Raw genomic sequence first — 20,316 nt, 5'->3', positions numbered from 1 at the left:
TTCTTAAGCCCCGTTACTCGTTTATCTCGCTTTAAATCGACACGTAGATGTCGAGAAAACGCTACCGAACAAATGGACGTTTCCACGAGTAATTTCGGCGCGCAATCTTCCACTTTAGATTCGACAGATCGTCTCGCTATTTAAACGCGACACGCGGATGCATCGTCAATCGCCGAACCCGCGCCAACCTGATTTACCGTAATATTCAAACGACAAGATTGTGCCCTCCTGTTCGCGTTTCTCGCGCGCACTTTAGAACAGCACGGACGGTTACCCGGACGACGAGAGGGAGCAGGACGTTGGCGACCGAGTGCAGAGGGTGCAGCTGGAACGAATGGCCGGCGGGGCGCAGGGGGGGGCTACGTGTCGCTGCGTGCGCGCGTGTGTGTGTGTGTGTGATTTCGGGTCGCATGTTTACATCGTGAAGTTATCGCGGAGTGGTTATCGACGGGACGGCCGCGGGCCGTAGTGGCCGCGCGATAGCAGCAGCAGCGGCCATTTGCATTCCTCGCGGGGACGACGGATCACGGACTGCGGACCGCGGTCCGAATGGAGAGTGTACCGCGAAACGCGTCCTAGCGATCTACTCGGCGACCTGTTTCGGCGACGACACGATTTCTCCCCCTCCACCCGGGATCATCTCGGCGAAAATGGCGAGGGCGGGCGGTGACGTCTCGAGGATCGTGTGCGCGAACACGATTCAGCAGAATGACAGGAGGCTGCGTGAGGCGCGAATTAAGAATCAGGTATATCGCGCCAGAAGGCGGAGACCCACCTTCGCGGTTTGCGTGTCTCCCGTCTGCCGCGTACCGTTTGCCCGTGCCAACGACGGAGCCGTTTCCGTCCTATTCACGTCGTTACTCCTCGATATTCGCGCGCTGTGCATAAGCGCAATAATGCAATACCGATATTCGCGCGCTCACCTCCTCGTTCGCCTTTACTTTCTTCCAGGCGAAGGGCCGAATTAGGCAGGATCTGAACAAACTGTTTGGCAAGATCAACCAGGCTGTGAAAACGAGCTCGCTGAGATCTCCGGACAAGTCAAGCCCATTGTACAAGAAGAGCGTAAGTGTCACACGTTTTTACTATTGATATTTGTGTCACGAGTGACTACTAGATGTATACAGTTTCTTTGCGCTTCTCAAGGTATCGAAATGCTGGTATGGCCCGATTCTGAGTTTCCCACCTGGGTCCTGGTGGGGCATTCGCATGGACTGTTCCAGGAACGGGGTGCACGAGCCCTTCGACGCCGATATACACGAGGGACCGTTCGGCGTTATATCCGTGTGCACCTCGCACACTAACGTGAACGAGGATGTGGATTATGGTGATTATCTGACGCTGACAGGCCAGGTATACCACGAGGGACAGTCCAGCGAGGATCCGTTCATTCGCAACTACAAAAATCAGATACCATTGAGATTAATAAGAAGTTACAATCTGCAAGATAATATCGCGCCTAACACGGGCTACAGGTACGACGGGCTGTACGTGGTCATAGACTGTTGGATCGGCATGGCTCCAGATGGGACCAGGTACAACAAGTTTGCCTTGGTGCGTCTCGCCAATCAGGGGTCGTCCAGCTGGGGCAGCTCGCGAAAGCTGCCTTCCGTACGGCGTTACATCCCGCCGGTGAATCACTCGAATACGTATGACCTGAGAAAATGTTCAAACAGCATCGGTGTCACCTGCCGGAAGCGTAAGCTCAGCCATGGAGACAGTTGTGAGAATTTGTCGGTCGTGAAAACGATCCCGTCGATCGACACCAGCAAACGATCCGCGCCCGAAAGTTCCATCGTCACGCGTCACGTCTTCAAGAAACTACCGAACAACGCGGAAAGCGCGATATCAACTTCTGTACCTGATCAAAGGATGTTGCTGTGCCTTGGTGCGTCGACTACAAAAACCCACAGTACAAACATCTCGATACGCATGGGCCTGTACGAGTCGTCGCAGGACAACTCGCAGGACGCAAAGAAAAGCGTCTCGACCATGTTGCAGAAGCCTTCCAAGCCGCCCGATCTCGCCGTTCGTACGGCACCAGACGCGGAGAGTAGTCGCTTGACGCCCAAGGAGGACGGTAAACCTACGGAGAAGCCAGATATGGATGGGGCGCGTGTTGATTCTCGACCGAGTGAAAATGTATCGTATAATGGACGTGTCGCGGCCGACAACGCGAATGCTTCCCCGTTGGATGAGCGTAGAGAAAAGTTGCCTTCGCAGGTCATATACTCCTCGGAACATTCGTACTCCGTATCTTCGTTGAATAAACTGAAGAATAGCGCAACTATCATGATCGAGCATAAGGAGCGACCTCGAAACGCTCAACAACGGCAAGATGTACAAAACTCGAGTAGCAAATTGGCACAGAAATCGAATCCCAGTAACGAATCGTTGAGGAATTCGGTCGCGACGCACGAAAGAATCTCGGAATCATATCACGACGCTGTGGATACACCGAGCGAATCGCTCAGTGCGCAAAGCATCAAATCCCTGGACTCCTTGACGCCGGACAAGATCTTAAACTTGATCAATAAGGAGCTACATCATCCTCTGTCCAAGTTACTGATTGGAAACGTGATAGGGCTAACGACTGAGGAGTGCGCGATGTTGAACACGTCGAAGAAAGGAACGACTCCAGAGCCCAAGAGCAAGAAGCACGTGCCGTGCCGACGAGGATTCTCAGGAAGAAACGTAAAGGGACTGACAACATAAAGGAAAACGTCGCATGTTTGGACAACAGAAGATATTGTAAATATTCCAAATCAGAAAGATCATTTTGGAAAGTGACAAAGCCAGCGGATGGAGAGAAGTACGACAAGCTGCTACCCGCGGTGAATCGCGAATCCTGCAATGATGTGAATAAGAAACGGAATAATAACGTTAAGAGAAGCGACCGGAGTGGCATATCCAAGGAGAACGAGTACTTATCGCCGTTTCGCGTACGGACTTCGCTTCGGACTATCGCGCAACACACTCGCAGCTCGTACGACATAAAGACCCGTTTGAGGACTGACAAGAGCGCGGTATTGGCAAAACCGCAATTTCCCAATTCGTCGATCAAGAAAAGCAAATACAAGAAACGAGATAGGGAAATTGCCAACTTGTCGATAGACGCTAATTTCGGTCCCGCGACGCGCGGACCTAGGAACAGGAGATTACGATGCAAAACCAATGCGTACACGAGATGCTATAGTACCTTCAATACCGTAATATATCCGCCCAATAAGCGATGCAAGTCTAGTTTTGAACGGAAGAACAAGCTGACCAAAGTCAGTCGTCAACGTGCCGGAGAGAGACGAACCAAGGACAAGTATAGAATATCCAGTACCGTACATACATCTAGAAAGGATGTTAACGGTTCGATTGGGAAGCAAAAAAATCTCAAAGGTAATCCTAATAGTGATAATAATAATATTATTATTAATGAAAATCGCAACAATCATAACAATAATAATACTAGCAGCAAGAAAAAGGAGGATAAGATCGTAACGGTTGATCGCAATGTCACCAAGACTTCCTTTGACAGAGGCCTTCGAAAGAAACTGACACGGACAATTCCCTTATCGCATCGCGCCGCTCAAACGTCGCGGTTACATTGCTTTCACAAAAAACCGAATGAGAAACCCAGGACGATGGACGCGACGACACAGTGCAGGCTTATTTCCGATAATCCGGAAGTTTATGTTATTGGACAATTAAACGATCAAAGAGCCATCTTGAAAATGGAGTGGGATAAATTGGAGAAACTGAAGGAATCCGTGTTGGATGTGTCCGATCAAAGTTGCCAGGTCTATCAAACGTCGCAAATCTGTGCTGCTTCCATGCTCACGGAGGACAACGCGAGTCGCAAAAGTGATGAGGAATACGCGGATTCTCTGCACGATAGAGCGTCGGCTTTCGTGCCAGTGAACGCGTTCGACAGCGATTTACGAATCGCGCGGCTGAGATCGATCGGCTTCAAACCCATACTTAATCCGCGATCTTCGCTGATCACCCAAGACTTGGAAATCATTCAAAATGCGCTCGTAACCACAAGCAAGGTGACAAAACGCGACGTTGCCGAAGAGTATCATAAATATGCTAATAACGAGGATAACAACACAGTCGTTTATATGGACGATGAATTGCAGTATCAAGATATCGAAGAGGAAGAGGAAGAAGTGGAAAAGGCTGAAAAACAATTAACTGCGAGCGCATCGACGACACTGAGAAGAATACAATCGAAAACCGGTAACGTACTTCCGGAAACATTACGGAAACCTTCGCGCGAAAACTTGGAGTCTCCTTGGCATGGTTGGAAGAAGATTGTGACAAATAATCGATCGTATTGGATTGGTTGGTAGTCGTTATTGCAGAATATTGGTGAATTTAAACAAAGGCAGTGCAGCGTAGTAAGGAAGGGCAGAGAGGAGAAATGGATTGCATCTGATAACGTACGTCCTTCCTTACTACGCCACTGAACAGGGGTGCTTTTTCGCTACTGCGATTAGAAAAATTTGTTTTATCCAAAAACATGTACAATATTATATCTTTATTTTTTTGCCAAAAAGTAAAGGCTGTTAATAACATTCTAAATTATTCTTCTAACAGTAATAATATGGTATTCGAGTTGACTAACATATTTTTAAGAAAAAAAGCATCGATAGATTATAATTAAAATTTCTTATGTATATATGTATATATATACATATATACATATAAATTATTCTATATATAATATATGTATATTTTCTATATGTGAGGTATTATTAACAGATGTTTTAACTGTAAATAAATAATGTTCTATTCATGTAGTTGTGTCTTATCTTTATTACGAGATGTAATAGGACAATAAAATTTGTTCACAGATTTACACGTTCACTTCGTTCTTAAACGGCGACGAAAGATTTCGGCACAACGTGCTATCATATAAAATAGATCTTTGTTAACTTCGATCGTCTCTTATGCTTTTAAAAAAAATATAAGGATTATACACAGTTGTACACGTAAGACACCAAATACCAAATATTTATTCATATTCGACACGATGCTTGTCAATAGTCTTTCTTGCGCATATAATTGTTTTATATCTTCCTTTGTTTTTTTTTATATCGAAAGGCTTTCGTCGAGAAGGAAAACTCGTCAACTTCTCCGCATTTTCCAACCTAATCTACATCGGTGATATATACACGTATGGAATTTTGTAAGAGACCAAAGAAATAAGTTTTGCAGAAGGACTTGTGGAGAAGGACGCAAATATTCCTGTGGCTCGCGAGGCTTCTTACGAATACGGATACGAGATTGCAAAAGTCAAAGTTTGCTAAATGCAACGCGTAAATAAAAACAGATACAAAAGTGTAAACAAGTGTCGATGCTTACGTACAAACTGTACTCCGAGGAGACTCGATATACCGCGCGTGAAATTAAGTACTATACAATTACTTATTCATTACGAAGAGTAAGTATTATCGTGCAATTAATACCTCTTGCAGTGTCGTAGTAGAGCCACGGGTGTACGGTTAACACTGCCTCAAACACGTCAGCATAGTAAAATAAATATCTTCTATACTATTTTTTTACTCGTATGTTATAACATAATACATATATTAACATGGATGTAACATTATGGAACTATTATAGTGAAACGCAATGCATTCTTATGCCCACCGTTCCTTCTTTTCTCCTAGTTTAATGTCCGCGAGAAAATGTTCCTATCTAATTACATTCGCTACGCGTGCGAATCGCTTAAAACATAAATTTTCTCTTGCATTTTTTTCCCTCTCGAAAGCAGATCTCTAGAGGTTCATGGAAGTCTCGCGTTATAACGTTTGTCGACATAATTCTCGAGTGTAAATCACATTCCCCCAAAACATCCGTGTGCCTTACTGAAATTCGTCGTCACTACTCAATAACATCGTTTTCTCATTATAATTTTGCGAAATCGTGGCAACGCGTTGGTGAGAAGTGTTTCGCCTTTGTGGTGGTGGCACCGGCATGTTTTGCGGATCATCCGGATCGAAGCTGGATACTCGCATACCACGTTGTCCTTTCGGGCCTCCTAATTGTTACATCATTATTATACATTACAGTGAGCAAAAATACGAGATACACGTGCCTGTCGGTCAATAAATGCTTTAAAATTGCACGGGCGTGTCCTACACGCGTCCATTCTTTATGTTAATTTTGTGATCATAAAATTTAACAGAGTATAGTGTAGACGGCTAATTCTCTTCAAAATGTCACATTTACATCTCGAACATTCTTGCTCTGGAACTGCATTCGCAAAATCGACATTCGCAACCGATATAATCCCGATGAATTCAGTTTCCTGTACGCTATGAAGAATCTTTCATTTATAAAAACCATTAGACACCATTTTTATTCAAATTTTATACTATTGTATCCAAACTCTGAACTCGGTAGAATTTTGGTGATTTCGAGCTCGCTGTGAATAATACGCGTAATATTACTGCATCAGGTCGCTGAACACCAATAAATATTTAATTAAAAATATTAAAAAGAGTGATAAAATTTCAAAATAATAAATTGCAAATACTTTTTAGATTAATTTTTATACAGATTTTATAAAAAATTATTTTTTATTTGAAAATGATTATATTGTTTTTATTTGTTCATTTACAAATAAAAACAAGTGATTTCTGGTCCAATTTTGTATTTGTTTGTCGATGCAGTGACCAAATTAACGAAATAAAGCGGATCAGAATCGTATTGACTGCAAATAGCGATCATCATTAAGCTGCTCGAAAGGTTTGATCAGAGCAATAAAGTTCGAATTCTTACACGTATACAAAAGTGCAAGATATATATATATGCGATTTAATCGCAATATAAACGACTCACATGCAAATTATTATTAATATATAAGAAATAAAATAATCGCAAGCAACTAGGATTGTGATAAATTTGCCACTGTAAATGTACGCTGTACTGTCGGGAAAGAGGACATAATGATGTGCTTTACATGCTCGGCCGTTTCATGCCGTATATTCGCATGCTACATTGTACCATGTGATAGGAATAAAATAAAAGCAATAAAATTAAGATGATAGTTACAATGTTATGGAAAAAAAAACAAAAAAAAACACGATATATTAACCAATACCTAATTACATTATAGAGCAACACTATAGAAGTACGCCACACTCTCTCTCCCATCTTTTTTTTCTTTCTCTTTCCTAAATGCTCCTCTTATGTTAAGTGCTTAACTTCTATCTTACAGCAGAGTTTGTTAATCGCAAAATTGATGCGTCTTATATGCATATAATACGTATATATCGATGATATATTAAGTACAACCCTTTTGTTGTAAATTCAGTTGAGAATTCATTTATCTATCGACCCTTTGTAGACAGATACGAATCTTTAAGGCATTGTGTATAATTCCGTAAGCAAAGTATAGTGCTGTTTGAAGTATCTTTTGAGCCTCATTTAAAGTCGCGCATAAAGCTCGATGTCCAATTTCTTGAAATTAAAAAAGTGACGCCTCACTGTGTCATAGCTTTTCGTACGGCAAGTTGGTATTAACGTCTGAAAAACAGCAAACAAAAGTGCCTTCAAAGTAAATTGTCTGAATCTAGTAAACCGGCACATATTAATGAAAATTTATGCAATTATTCTTTTATAAAGTAAAAATGCTAAATATTATTAGTAAACTATCTTTGAAGCAGATTTTCTATACTATCCGTGATTTCGAAATTGCTTGAAATTTGCTCAAAATCTGCGTGAAATTTGCTTGAAATCTGCGTGAAATTTGCTTGAAACCTGCGTGAAATTTGCTATACACGCGCATGAGTGAATAATAATAATAATATCAGTGCCTGCATTGGTCAGCAGTGAAGTGTTAGAAAGTACAAGTGAAATATAAATTATATACAAAAGCGCCAAAGCCTGTAACTGAAGCGTTTGCAATCTCGAATAAAACGTGTCTTGGGTAACTATTATTGGCATTATTGGCATTACATGTCAGATAATCTTGCTCTATAATTAGAACATTCATCACAGCCTTTTAACGTGACATTTTCTTATGAATGTACGAGAAAAAAAATAATTTGTGTATGAGACAATGCATACAAAAAACTCAAATAAACGAGACGAATTTTTTATAGCATACTATGTCATGCTGTATGAAAATTCGGCAATTCGTAAATATATACGATATTGGTAAAAAAAATAAAAAAAAAAAAATGAAGACATACATACACTAGTAAACAATTGTATAGCAATGCGTAAAATAAAAAAATCATATGAAAACGATACATACCTGCACTATATTGTGTATACTGTTGATACTGTGGATGGAAATTATGGATGGCATCGGTCATAATATCTTTTGGATTCATTGTTTCCTACAAAATATTATTGACAAGTAGAGTATTAAATTAACGGAAAAAATAGAGCATATCGATAAAAGTTTGAAGAATACGTACTTTCAAACTGCTGCTGATACTCTGCATCGTCACGCTTCTACCCCTGGAGTCAGTAACACAGCCAGCTGCGTATACTTGATACGGGAACGCGTAACGTAAAGCTATAGCAGCGAATAACATTTCGATACAAATGAGGAAATTTTGGTAACCGGCGGAGACTGTACCAGCGCTCGTTGATTGACCCAGACTATTTATGACGGGCGAAATGACATTCGCTTTCTCCAAGATCGCTAGCAAAACTCCTATGTACAAAAGTATTTGTTGCAATTGTTGTCTATATTTGACGCAGGTATTTGCAGAACGCTCAACTTTATACGTTACCTTGCCAGAACGACAAAAAGATGACGCTCTTGACTGTACAAAACTTGAGCACAGGCTCGAACGGCGTCAGCAGGTCTCTCGTAGCGAAATAGAACAGAAACAGCCCATAAAGCGCAAGCGATACGCTAATATTGTAAATAATCGTGATGTAAATGTAGCCACCGTCGGGTGACCAATCTCCGTCTCTGTAATGACCAAACGCTTGCAGAAATATGATGACAAACGCCATCACTGGTTTAACCAGGCAGAACTGCAAAGTGGCTTGCTTGCAGAATCTTAGGAAACCGATGGTGTAGGTTTTTCCAACCAGGCAACAGGTGCCGTACAGGCAGCTGGAACGTATCGGCTTGCCCCTAATTTCGGACATGATGTTGCCCTCACCTCCTAGGTACTCGTAGCACAGCGACAGAAAGTTATATATAACAAACGCCTCGTAACAGTCTCGCACCGTGAAGAAGTAAACGTAATAGCTCTCGCTGTTGAAGAACAGGAGCGAGATCCACGAGTAAATAGCATAGATGGGCACGATGAACAAAATTCGCACTATCCATCTCTGCTCCGTTGGATTCGTGTACCACCTTAGATGCTGATAGATCTACAAACAAACGGAGAGGAGAAAGAAATAACGGCATGTCGATCGCGTCGGACGCGTCTCGTTGTCGAGCGACAACGATCTGCCAACGTACCTGTTGGCAAGTGAGGAAAAGCGCCACGGACACAAACACACCGGCGATGACCTGGGCCGCGCGGGTCTGCAGGAAGATCGGCGTCCCTTCCTTGGGGAGATCCGCCGTCAAATCGTTGATGTTGGTGGTCGTTGACATCTTGTCAAGTGGATTCACGTACGTGGCGCGCGTCCCTGTGACCCCGACACCATTCATACGTCAACCTGGTGGTGGCACACAACGCGCGCAAAACACACAGAGAATTATTTTCCGCGACGAAGGGCAACGAAGGGGAGAGGTGACGTGTTTTCGCGTCGCGCATCCGTCACGGCGTTCGACGAAGAGTCATCGCGATCGCGTAATTTCACGAGCGCGAGGACGCCTGTGGTGGCAGGTGGAGGAGGAAGAGGAGGAAGAGGTGCAGAGTGGGAAGGGGAAGGAGGTGGAGGAGGAGGACAAGGGGAAGGAGAGAAAGAAAGCGCGTGCGACTCGCGCGAGACGGACACTCGCACGTAAATCGATACACGTACGTGCGTAAACGGAGGATCGCGATCAAGCACGAATCTCTCGCCGAGCGAATCTCACGGACTCACTTTTAGACGGGAAACACACAGGCGCGGCTAGGAGGCAGGGGAGCGAGAGAGAGAGAGAGAGAGAGAGAGAAGAGAGAACCCGAGGGGGTCGATCGCGCGCGCGTCGCGTTATCGTAAACATAAAGCTCATCGTTCTCACGTCACGCAGCGTAAATGGCAATTCAGAGCGGATCGTTACCGATTCGTATCGTCGCGAATTCAGTCGAATGACACACACGCGCAACGATCGCGCGTCGGGTCGCACTGACCACTGACGTAAGTCAGTCTAGAGCTCGCGGATTCTTTTCTCTCCCTCTTCCTCGCCCCATCTCTTTCTCGTTTCAGCAACATACCCGTGCCCCCATTCGCCAAGTCCTCTCCAGATTTTGCAGCATACGCACGCTCGACGTGCCCTCTCCCCCGCGAGCTGTCCCGTTTACGTCGCTCGCTCCCGCCGTCACGATGACGTTCGCCTTCCGACAGTTCCGACGAGCGAAGACCGGAGGAGACGAACCAGCAGCTGCGTACCGCGTACCGCGTACCCGCTGCCCGCAGTCAGACCAAGTCAGACGTCAAACCACCTGAAGTCGACTGCGATCTCGATCGTGGCCGTGGCGATGCGTTCAGCACTACGACGACGACGTTCAGCGATGTACTCGCTCGCACACACACACACACGCACACGCACGCACCGTGTATAAACGCCACTACGTCGAACTGATTGTCTCTCCGGACACACTCGCGTTTACGACTGTTTACGAGCTGTACTACTCGCACGTCTCGCACTCGCGCACTCCCCCGCGCGCACTTGACGCGCTGGCTCTTCGTCCGCGGACTATTTGCACTCTGGTCGCGAAGACAGAGGTGGGGGCACCAGCAGACGATGAAGCGCGACGCTTCTCCCTTTCACGAGATTCTCGAGTGTCGCGCGAAAAACGCGAGAAATGCGAGAACATACGGCCGCGAACCCGTTTTCCCTGATTGCGAGCAAGAGCTAGCCAGAGCTAGCTGAGCTAGCCCTTCGCGAACAAACGGTTTCACTCCCACCACGCGTGCGTGCACCGATTATGTGCGTCCCCGCTCTACCTACACCCTCTTCATACCCCTCTACCGCCCTGGCACCACTCACCACTACGCGACTACCATGGCGGCTGGGAAATCGTTTCCGCGCGAGGCAGCAGTGGCACGACGCTCCGTCTCTTTCTGTCTCATCTGCACTTTCTGCACTTAAATTGAACCGCAGTCACGATATTGTAAAAGGAAGAAGACGAGGGAGAAAATCTCTTTCTCTTGCACGTGCAGAAGCGTGGAACGCGATTGAAAGGAGCGGATGTCGCGTCGTGTCGCGTCGCCGCAAGAATTATATCGATATCGGATACGAATGTTCCTATTTGAATACGGGCAGGGACAGATATGATGAGCTATCCGAGAAACACCTTTCGAAAATCCCGTTGTCGATTCGCAATTAATTTGGAGGAATGCGAACGCGAAAAAGTTGCCTGAAATGTTCGCACGAAAATTTTACATAAATAAATTTGATCGTTCGTCGCGAGTACTCGCGACGAGGACGGGCTGGCGGAACGTTTTCAATTGCGCTGTTGTTTAAGAAAACAAGTCGATATCGCGCTTGATAATATCCATTTCCTTTTGCACGTCCTTGCCCTTGTCGCGCATAGTTGAAAGGCCTGCGCGGCGCCTGCGCGTTCCATTCGTGAACGGTTTCAAGATAAACTTCACGCACGATCGAACGCGCGCGACCGTGAGAGATTCACCGTGAAAGGTGTTTCTCTCCGCTCTGTGCTTCGACCCATCTCGACGGGGAGATTGGCATCGCATTCGTGCCAGCTGCCGAAGGTCGAGACGCGAGATCGTCGGACCTCATCCGCTCCGCGCCGATTTGAAAGCCCGAGATGAAAAGAAATTGTCTGCAGGTTTTCAGCATGCTCATTGCACCTGTAACGTTAAAGCGAGACGTTTTGAATGGACGTCACGAGATCCAGACGAATTATATATATAAGGAAGAGTGTATAAAGAGTGTAGCTGATGGTGAGCGCACGACCTCGCATTTGACGTCACGATGCCATCATCGGAGAGAGAGTAAAGAAAGAGGGAAAGTGAGGAGAGAAAAGGAAAGAGATATAGGTCTTCTTCCTACACAGCACAGAATCCTGTAGCAATATTGCAAATATTATTTCAGCCAGAATTGAGCGCTTATGCGATGCGTCGCTATTTATCATTTTGAATTCAGATAGTTTCCATAATATGTTAATTTTGGATTCAAATGAATTAATTCGTGAATTAAAAAGATTCACGTAAATAATACGTAATCTTAAAATTTATCACTAATTCTTTTATATTAATCATGTTGCAACCAGCATATCGATATTACCATCAGAGCTCGAGTTCGTTATAATTAAAGAGGAAGCGCTATAGGAAAAAGGCCGGCATGGCGCTTCTCAGGTTTTCTCTCTGGTATAACGTATGCGCCATCTAAGTCCAATTTCCGCTTGTTAAAAGTTGGAGATTTACGAAATCCCCAGTCGATACAGTAAATTTCTCTCGCGCGATGGTCTCCTCTCTCCCCTCTTCGTCCTTTCCCCCCACTGTTCTAGTGGCACAGCTGTATCTGGCGAGTGGCGACTAGCAGTTCTGGTACTGTGTTTTGTGTTTCGCCAAGGTACGCTAACCGAACAGAAATGTCAGAATTACGAGGGTGGTTCTCGCGATCGCGTAATGTCGGTGACAAGTGACGCACCGGCGCTTCTCGCGGCACGTTATCTCTGAACGATGTCAAGCGGATAAATTATGCCACGAAAGGAGAACACGTGAGTTTTTGTGATTTCTCGATTCGCTAACCTCTCATCCATCGCACGGGCTGTCTAATTCAAGTTCCTCTTAAAATTCCTTCCCAAAAGTGCGATCACCTGCGTCTAGACGCACTTCGAATCGTCCTTCCAACGCGTTTATCCGTCTCAACTTTACTCCATCTAAACATCTCGTTGCAGCAAAGCGAAAACATGGGAGCGAGATCGAAGAAAACGTATGAATGCGTACTTCAAGACATTGGCGGATCTTCTGCCGCCGCATCAGGAAGGTCGCAAACGCAACAAAGTCGACATCCTGATCCACGCCTCAAAGTACATAAAGGACCTCCATAGTCGCACCGAGGAGTTATTCTCCACTCACGCTTCCGAGGCACACAGTACGTGTTTCGATGTTTGACGCTGTTTCTGAGAAGAAGCTTTATTTTTAAAAATTTCTTCAATAGTCATGTATTATTTTGGTTTTTCAGAGGAAGAATTGGCTCGTTTGAAAAAACTCGTGACACAGCTGATGTCTCGCACTCAGTTACTGTCGACTCTTCTTAAGGAGGCAGGAATTTCTGTACCAGCCGAACCGGCTCTCGAAAAAATATCTCCTTTGAAATGGTCGAACAAAATTAATGTCGACGATGTGGACAAGTATTTTGATAAGATCGAAGAAAGTAAGTTTGTTACTTGTATATACAGATTTACAATTAAAAACGATAATTTAAAGTTTCCTGGTCATTTGTAGAGAAAACTGTAGAGAAGAAAAAGAAGGAGAAATCCACAGAGAATAAAGTGCCTTCTAAGAGAAAATCAGCAACACCGTCGGCTTCAAAAAAGCTGTCCGAGGACACTGCCGCCGCGAAGAACGTCCATAATTCGATAGAGAATCAGGAGAATCGAGTGAACTGTGTCAATAGCAAAAACTTTAATTCCGACAGTACAAGTAGCCCAGCTGAATCGAAGGAAGCGGAGCGTTGTCAAAATGGTACAAACAAATGTAGAATTATTCTTTTTTGACTAAATGATGATAAGGCTTTGTCAGCACTCATGAAATTTTCATATTTTAATTTAGATTCTACCAATGAGACGACTGCGACAGGGACAACCAAAACGAAAAAGAAGATCTGTAAGTATCATAACATCGACAAATTGATAGTAGATGCTGTATCTTCACTGTTAATATAAATTTCTGTTTTTAGCGAACAAAAAAGTTGAATCCCAAAAGTCATTGAAGAAGAAACGCAAACGCAAGGATGAAAAGAATTCGACGTTGTCGCCTGTGGCGAACACCGTTACTAATTTAACTCCTAATGCCCTCATTTTGTCCGGTGGAAAGCTGATGCCCCTCGTAGCTCCGATGACGTCAAACATCATCGTAAATACGCAGCAAGCGTCGACAAACCCGATAATCCTTGGTAATACACAACAAAATCAAATGATTGTGATGCAGCCCTTGGCAAATCGCGTTCAGAACTCCGTCGTTTCTATATGCAATCACGCTCTAATTAACACTGTGCAAAAGGTTACTCTGAATACCGTACCGAGTATTCAGACGAATATGGTTGTCGATTCTCACAATTGGGCGTCCAATGTGAAGAATATAATTAATGCCACGAAGATTGGTGGACACAAGGGTATCTTGCCGAAAGGTAAAGAAATCACAAAGACGACTATGGCTTACAAAGTGCCTATTCCAGCGATACACAAGGATAAAGTGGAGAAGCCTAAGGATGGCGCGGGCAAGAAGGAATCGGAAGTGAAAGCGAAGGGTAACAAGAATCATCCCAAGAGCCACAAAAGCATCCAAAGTACGCCGGAAACAGCCGAAGAGTTAAATGTCGAGAAGAAGTCGCCGAAGGATTCCATTAAAACTCAAGAGGACCCAAGTGCTCCGCGAAAAGGCGCGTTTAAACGCGGCTTATCTGTGGAATCTGATTCTGCGGACGAACCGGAGGACAAGAAACGGAAAGACGCTAACGGTGAAGCGAAATCCGCTCAGCCGATTGCTGCGAAAGCGACGGATTTCACCGCCACTTGCAAATCTATCGTAAGTTTGAAACACGTTATAGAGAAAATAGGGGAAAACATCCGAGACGAGCATGCAACTGTCAGCAACGAAAAGGAATCTGTCGTCACGAAATCAAATAACATTACTCAAGTTACTCAAGCAACAAACGATACTGATCGCGAAGAAACATCCATGACGAGCAAATTGATGGACATCACGGACACGAATTGCTTCGATGTGAACAAGAAAACGACCGAGGATGCTGTCACATCGCAAGCCGTTGCTTCGGATAAGTTTTCCGGTGAATCGCACGAAACAAATGCACCTGAACAATCTTCCAATGAATTCAATATATCAATAGACAGCATAACAGAAAAAAGTAGCACAAACATGGAGCACTTGGATGCAAAATCGACTTTGACAGATGTCGAAGTAGCGGAGAAGGCTGCTGGTTCGGACGGGCCAAAGAAAACTTGCAATCTGGGTACGCGTTTTGACAGTCTTCTACGCGTGGCGACGGCTAAGGAGCAACAACGAGTCAACGATGCGGAAAGCAACAAGATTATTCTAAATTTGGATACAAACACTACAACAACAATGAAGTCTGATGCAAACATTGTCGATGTTGCGACATCGGTATCAGTATCATCCTCGTCATCATCGACGTCGTCATCGTCGTCACCACTAATAACTAATGTGGTCAACGACGAGGCTAAATTGACAAAGACTTCGAAGGATGAAATATCCAAGTTACCGTACTCCAATGAGAACACATTCGTACCAATCAGCAACAGAACGGACGGGCTACACTCGGATTTGTCCAATGACATATTCGCTTCCCTGAACGTTCCCTCTAGTTCGCATAATCCGGAATCGATATCACCCACAGCGGCGTTCTTGATGGCTTTTCCGCTGGTGTCGTCCTTGAACGGCAAAACTGAGGTTCTGGACGAGGAGATGAAAGATGACTTCAAATATCATAGTCAGACTCCGCCGATGCTGTTGCAGATCGGCACCATGGAGCCAAATAGTTTTAAGATCAAAACTTCCTCGACGTCGCACGCGATTGCGGAGAAGCGTCTGAAAACATCCTACGAGGAAAAGCAAAGTGCGTCCACGAATGTAAACACGAACACTGATGTAATCGTACCTGTGGAATGTGCAACGACGAAATCGTTGCCAAAGGTAGTAAATGAGGAAACGCTGCGGGAGCCGTACAAGATAGTTCAGACTGTTCTGACACCGAGCTTGGAGAAATCGGTGACTACCAGCGTGTTTACCTCTCAGACTTCCGTCAATTTCTCCGCCGTAGACTCGTCGTGTATCATAGGCAATTCCTCGAGTCTGGCAACGAATCAAAGTCGTTCGGGTCAATTGAGGACGACGAACACGCTGAACAGTGTTAACGTAATCGCGTCTCAAGCATCGGTAAATATCTCCGTGTCTACTGACAAAAACGATATCGCGGATTGTACGTCGTCCCAAGTGGCAACGAGCCGCAATCCCGACATGGTGTATTCCGGATCGCAGGAGTTCTTACCCAGCTACTCGTCGATAGTGGGCAATAGTCTTGTCTCGTTGCAACATACTCATACATCTAACTCGTCTATGTTCAAAAATACTATCGCGACGACACAGGAATCGAATTCCACAGTTGGTCCGCGCACAGTCAATAATATCAATGGCTCCCAGAATCTGTTGAGCACTCGTCTCGAGAACGCGACAGTGACCACGAATTCCTCGTCCGGAACCTTGCGACCCCTCCAAACGGATTATTCGACTCAAACGAAGAACAAAAGCTCGCAGAGTTCATCACATGCGATCTATCCGTCGCACAAAGATACGCTCCTAGATTCTACTGGCATCGTTTCCGATCATCATGTCGATTACGCGAATCAGATGGAGCGAGGTCTTCCAGTGACATCCCAGAGCATGCAGAGCTACTCTGTGTCAACTAAGGAGTCCTCTCTTCCGATCCTGCCCTCTCAAGATATGCAACATATGTACAGTCAGAATAAGGAGAATCATGTTCTTTTAGATTTGAATGGTTCTCAGCAAACGTTTGCCGTTCAGAAAAAGCAGGAACACATTATTGCCAGCTCTTACATTGGAAATCAAGCGAAAGCGATGTCGCAGAAGGATTCGATATCGTTTACAAGCGACAATGAGACCGCGAGTACGACATCGCGAAATCAGGAATATGTCACGAAGACTGCAAATCAGAGTTCCTCGGAAAACACTTTCCAGCGAAACTATTCCAAACTAAACAAGAGCACAGACACACTAAACAGTCCGAATCAGATAAATCAAGAGACGAAGTTGAACAATGTGCTCGTCTCTAAGACGCAAGAACAGCAGCATAATCACATACGCGATTCGGCCTACGTTGCCGCAAAAAAACTGGATGTAGATCCATTTGTTCAGTCGTATCAGTACGATGTCAAGGAAGCGATGAGCAATCCGAGCGAGCGGACAAACGTGCTGAACGCGAATACCGATGCGAATACGCACAACAGTTACGTTACATATCCTAGTAAGGGCGACAAAAAGAACGCCGCCATCTCGACTGTTGCCATGACCAACAATAAGTCAGCAGCAGTGCAACAGAGTGCCGACGTTGCACGATATTCGCAACAAACGTCATCGTTTATCGTTACATCTAACTACGAGCAAAGCACGATGACGGAGAATCATGCCAAGTCCACGACCACTGTCGCCCATAACTCGTCCAATTTCAGTATCCTCTCGTGGACGACATTTTCGCCGGTTAGTAGTGGCAGCGGTGGCAATGGTAATAACAATCTGGTACACTACGATCAGGGACAGCCACATCCGAACGATAATACCGAGGCAAAGACTATCTGCGAGAATTATAATTATATACCATTGCACAAGGACAACTCGAGTTTCCCTAATCAAGTGTTGATAGGTGACAATTATTCGAGTAGCTCAACCATGTCGACTGGGATCGACAAGTCGCGACAAGGAAAGATCGAGTCGCAAAAGCAATCCTTCGTCGATTCCTCCAAGACCAGGAACGATCCGTCGAAGCAGAATCGCATGCAAAGCCAGCAAACCGGTAACGACTACAAGTTTCCCGATGGTGGTAAAAGCAAGAACAAGTACGGCATGGATTCGGACTACATGCAGAACGAATACAGCACAACTATGGATCCACAGCAGCACTCTCAGCAACACGGTCAGAAGAATCATCAAAACCTGTCATCTAAGCAGGAAAAAACTGTATACACGTATGAACCACAGATTAATTTTGACTTGGCGGAGAGTAACGTGCAGATGAAATATTCGATTGAAGCTTACACTGGCGTAAACTTCAAGTACGCGGAGAAGACGTCGCAACAGCCAAGTCAGCACAAATATCAGGTTCTTCCTCAAAGTCAGATTTCTCTACACGACAGCGGTAGTTACAGCAGCGATGTGAAGCAACAACAGCAACAGCAACCGCAGCAATCTCATAGTAGCAATAACAATAGTAACAACAATAAGGCCAAGAGTAATCAACATCAGCAACACGCGATTAAAGCACCAGTCAATTGGATGATGACACCGGAGATTAAGCACGCCGAACTTGCTCTACCAATGGTTAAGGAACTGGAGTTCTGTCAAAACAATCTGTTTACGCAGACACCCGCATACAATCAGAGCACTCCGAATCAATTTTATAATAATTATGATGTATCTGCTGCTCACAGTTTTCCAAATCTACCGGTTCTTCAAAGCGATCCGAAAAGGCCGGCGGAGACCTTCTATTCTGAGGAGCAGCCGTTTCCGTGGTCGCCAACGAAAAACAATGTACATAATAGTGTTGAGCACGCAATCGGTCAGTCATCGGTTAAATGTATCGAGCAACACATTGTGCCGTCGAGTTTACAGAGTTTGGTAAGCGATCTCGATCTCAGCACCAATCTGGAGAAGCAGAACTTCCTGTTTGGTGCTCCAACCTCGAGGATTTCGACGGAGCAAAACAAGGATGGATCCATAAAGGAGAAAGAGACGAATAACGTATCGGGACGGGATCTGCACGCGATATTGAACACTCAGAACACGCAACATCCGGCTTCCACCTTCTTATCTGTGAGTCAGCTGGTAGAGCATGAGAAGGAGAAGAGCCATCAGCAACAGACGCATCAACAGCATCAACATCATCAGCATCACCATCCGCATCAGCATCAGCATTCGCAACAGCAACAACATCAACAGCAACAACAGCAGGCTAGGAAACATCAAAGGAAGAGTAATGCAAGTCCTAGAACAAACAGCAAGCGGCAAATAGATATTCGTAAATCTACAACGACCAATGACAACAATCTGCATCAACGACACGAGGAACAAAAGTCGTCTGGACACGTGTTCACGGAACAAGGATACCAACAACCGCAGCAGCAACAACAACAAAAGTATCAACAAAATAATATCCACTGGAGAAGCAGAAACTGCAAAAGCAACTACACTGCGGAGGCGTTGATTGGCACCAGCATTCATGATACTGGCAGTCACCAAGATAAGCATGCCTCGATCAAGTTTACGAACTATCCACAGAACAAATTCCAGAGCGGTTTGTCTGCGGATGCTGCGGTGATGCCCATCAATTACTTCTCTAGCGCGCCACCACCGGACGACGGCACCGTGACCGGGTACGGTCAATCGGTGGTCAATCAGAATTTCAACACGTATGCATACCCGTCCAATTCTGCCAATTCTATTTATCCTACCAGCAACTTTATTACCAGCATCTCCAACACGCCCAATAGCTATATGGCTATGCCGTTGCACGAGAACGCTGCCGATTATGTGCAGGAAACCAACAGCTTTCTGTTGCCAAATGTGGCTGGAACGAGTAGCTCGTCGAGTGCTAGCACCGCAAATACGTCTACTGCGAACACGAGTTCCACCACGGCTGGAAACGCCAATGGAAATGGAAAGAATCATCAGCATTATGGGAAGCATTCCAATTGTGACAAACGTTCATATTCTACTGTTACAAAGAAAGGCAAGCGGAAGACTCTCGAGAGTGGCCCCATGCAGAACTTGGAGTTTTCGTTATCCGGTATCAACTCTCCACTGGAGGATTATCATCACTCGACGTCGTTCCTGGCGCCGCCGCCGCCCCCGCCTCCAGCACCACCGCCACCACCACCGCCACCGCATGCCAATCCTCTCTACCAGAATCATCCGCAAACGAATGTCTACGCCAAGACTGTCAACAGTCTTCCACCGCCCCCGCCTTCAGCCATGGCGAGCGCTCAAGGTGTCGCGACCGTAGGAGCGGCCGGTTTCTCCATGAACTCCAACATGGTCCGCGGAGGAATTGTCTCGAGCAATCCAATGGCTATGCCGCATCATCCTTCAGGCACCAGTCTCACTAACTTCAACCTAAGTACTATATTTCCTGAAATGAATGACAAGGTATCAGATTACGCTCAATAAATATTGTAGATATAGAATTGTTCACGATTTTCACGTATTATAGAAAGATAACTTTATTATCTT

The 20,316-nt window shown here is 45.2% G+C and overlaps 4 protein-coding genes across 7 annotated transcripts in view; 2 read left to right on the top strand and 2 right to left on the bottom strand.

Moving 5' to 3' along the window:
* Nucleotides 1-386: 386 nt before the first annotated feature.
* Nucleotides 387-4,894, top strand: LOC105193537. The gene is given in 4 exon segments (XM_011158017.3): nucleotides 387-746; nucleotides 952-1,065; nucleotides 1,147-2,664; nucleotides 2,667-4,894. Coding segments are annotated over 4 exon segments (3,408 nt in total). The 5' UTR covers nucleotides 387-650; the 3' UTR covers nucleotides 4,347-4,894.
* LOC105193536 (transmembrane protein 184B) lies at nucleotides 4,792-11,084 on the bottom strand. 4 transcript variants are annotated; one of them, XM_011158013.3, is made up of 6 exons: nucleotides 10,516-11,084; nucleotides 9,437-9,639; nucleotides 8,751-9,345; nucleotides 8,430-8,671; nucleotides 8,264-8,348; nucleotides 4,792-6,040 (listed from the first exon to the last, which is right to left on the bottom strand). In XM_011158013.3, exons 2-6 carry the CDS (start codon nucleotides 9,629-9,631, stop codon nucleotides 5,865-5,867), a joined length of 1,293 nt encoding a protein of 430 aa, XP_011156315.1. In that variant the 5' UTR covers nucleotides 9,632-9,639; nucleotides 10,516-11,084; the 3' UTR covers nucleotides 4,792-5,864. The 4 variants fall into 4 exon arrangements, with proteins under 4 accessions (XP_011156315.1, XP_011156317.1, XP_011156313.1 ...); XM_011158015.3 differs by having other exon boundaries at nucleotides 4,792-7,530; nucleotides 10,341-11,083; XM_011158011.3 differs by having other exon boundaries at nucleotides 10,341-11,083.
* A 1,708-nt stretch (nucleotides 11,085-12,792) lies between these two features.
* Nucleotides 12,793-20,316, top strand: part of LOC105193534 (serine-rich adhesin for platelets) — an 8,059-nt gene continuing 535 nt past the window's right edge. The window contains exons 1-6 of the mRNA XM_011158010.3: nucleotides 12,793-12,812; nucleotides 12,993-13,189; nucleotides 13,280-13,471; nucleotides 13,543-13,782; nucleotides 13,870-13,923; nucleotides 13,997-20,232. Of these exons, the coding sequence (XP_011156312.1) occupies nucleotides 12,793-12,812; nucleotides 12,993-13,189; nucleotides 13,280-13,471; nucleotides 13,543-13,782; nucleotides 13,870-13,923; nucleotides 13,997-20,232 (6,939 nt within the window). The remainder of the gene's footprint in view (nucleotides 12,813-12,992; nucleotides 13,190-13,279; nucleotides 13,472-13,542; nucleotides 13,783-13,869; nucleotides 13,924-13,996; nucleotides 20,233-20,316) is intronic.
* Nucleotides 16,746-20,316, bottom strand: part of LOC105193532 (hemocytin) — a 24,644-nt gene continuing 21,073 nt past the window's right edge. Inside the window, exon 26 of the mRNA XM_039451798.1 lies at nucleotides 16,746-16,782. Within this exon, the coding sequence (XP_039307732.1) occupies nucleotides 16,746-16,782 (37 nt within the window). The remainder of the gene's footprint in view (nucleotides 16,783-20,316) is intronic.

The sequence above is a fragment of the Solenopsis invicta genome, chromosome 7 (genome assembly GCF_016802725.1).
Source record: "Solenopsis invicta isolate M01_SB chromosome 7, UNIL_Sinv_3.0, whole genome shotgun sequence".
In the NCBI taxonomy this organism is placed as follows: Eukaryota; Metazoa; Arthropoda; class Insecta; order Hymenoptera; family Formicidae; genus Solenopsis; species Solenopsis invicta.
Note: the sequence above shows the minus strand (reverse complement) of the source record. Positions and strands in the feature narration are given on the sequence as shown.

Coding starts and splice junctions, on each gene's coding strand:
- LOC105193536 (XM_011158013.3), bottom strand. CDS start 9,631: ATGAATGGTGTCGGGGTCACAGGGACGCGCGCCACGTACGTGAATCCA. Junction 9,346..9,436: donor TTTTCCTCACTTGCCAACAG/GTACGTTGGCAG, acceptor GTTTGTTTGTAG/ATCTATCAGCATCTAAGGTG. Junction 6,041..8,263: donor GTATACACAATATAGTGCAG/GTATGTATCGTT, acceptor TGTAACAATTAG/GAGGCCCGAAAGGACAACGT.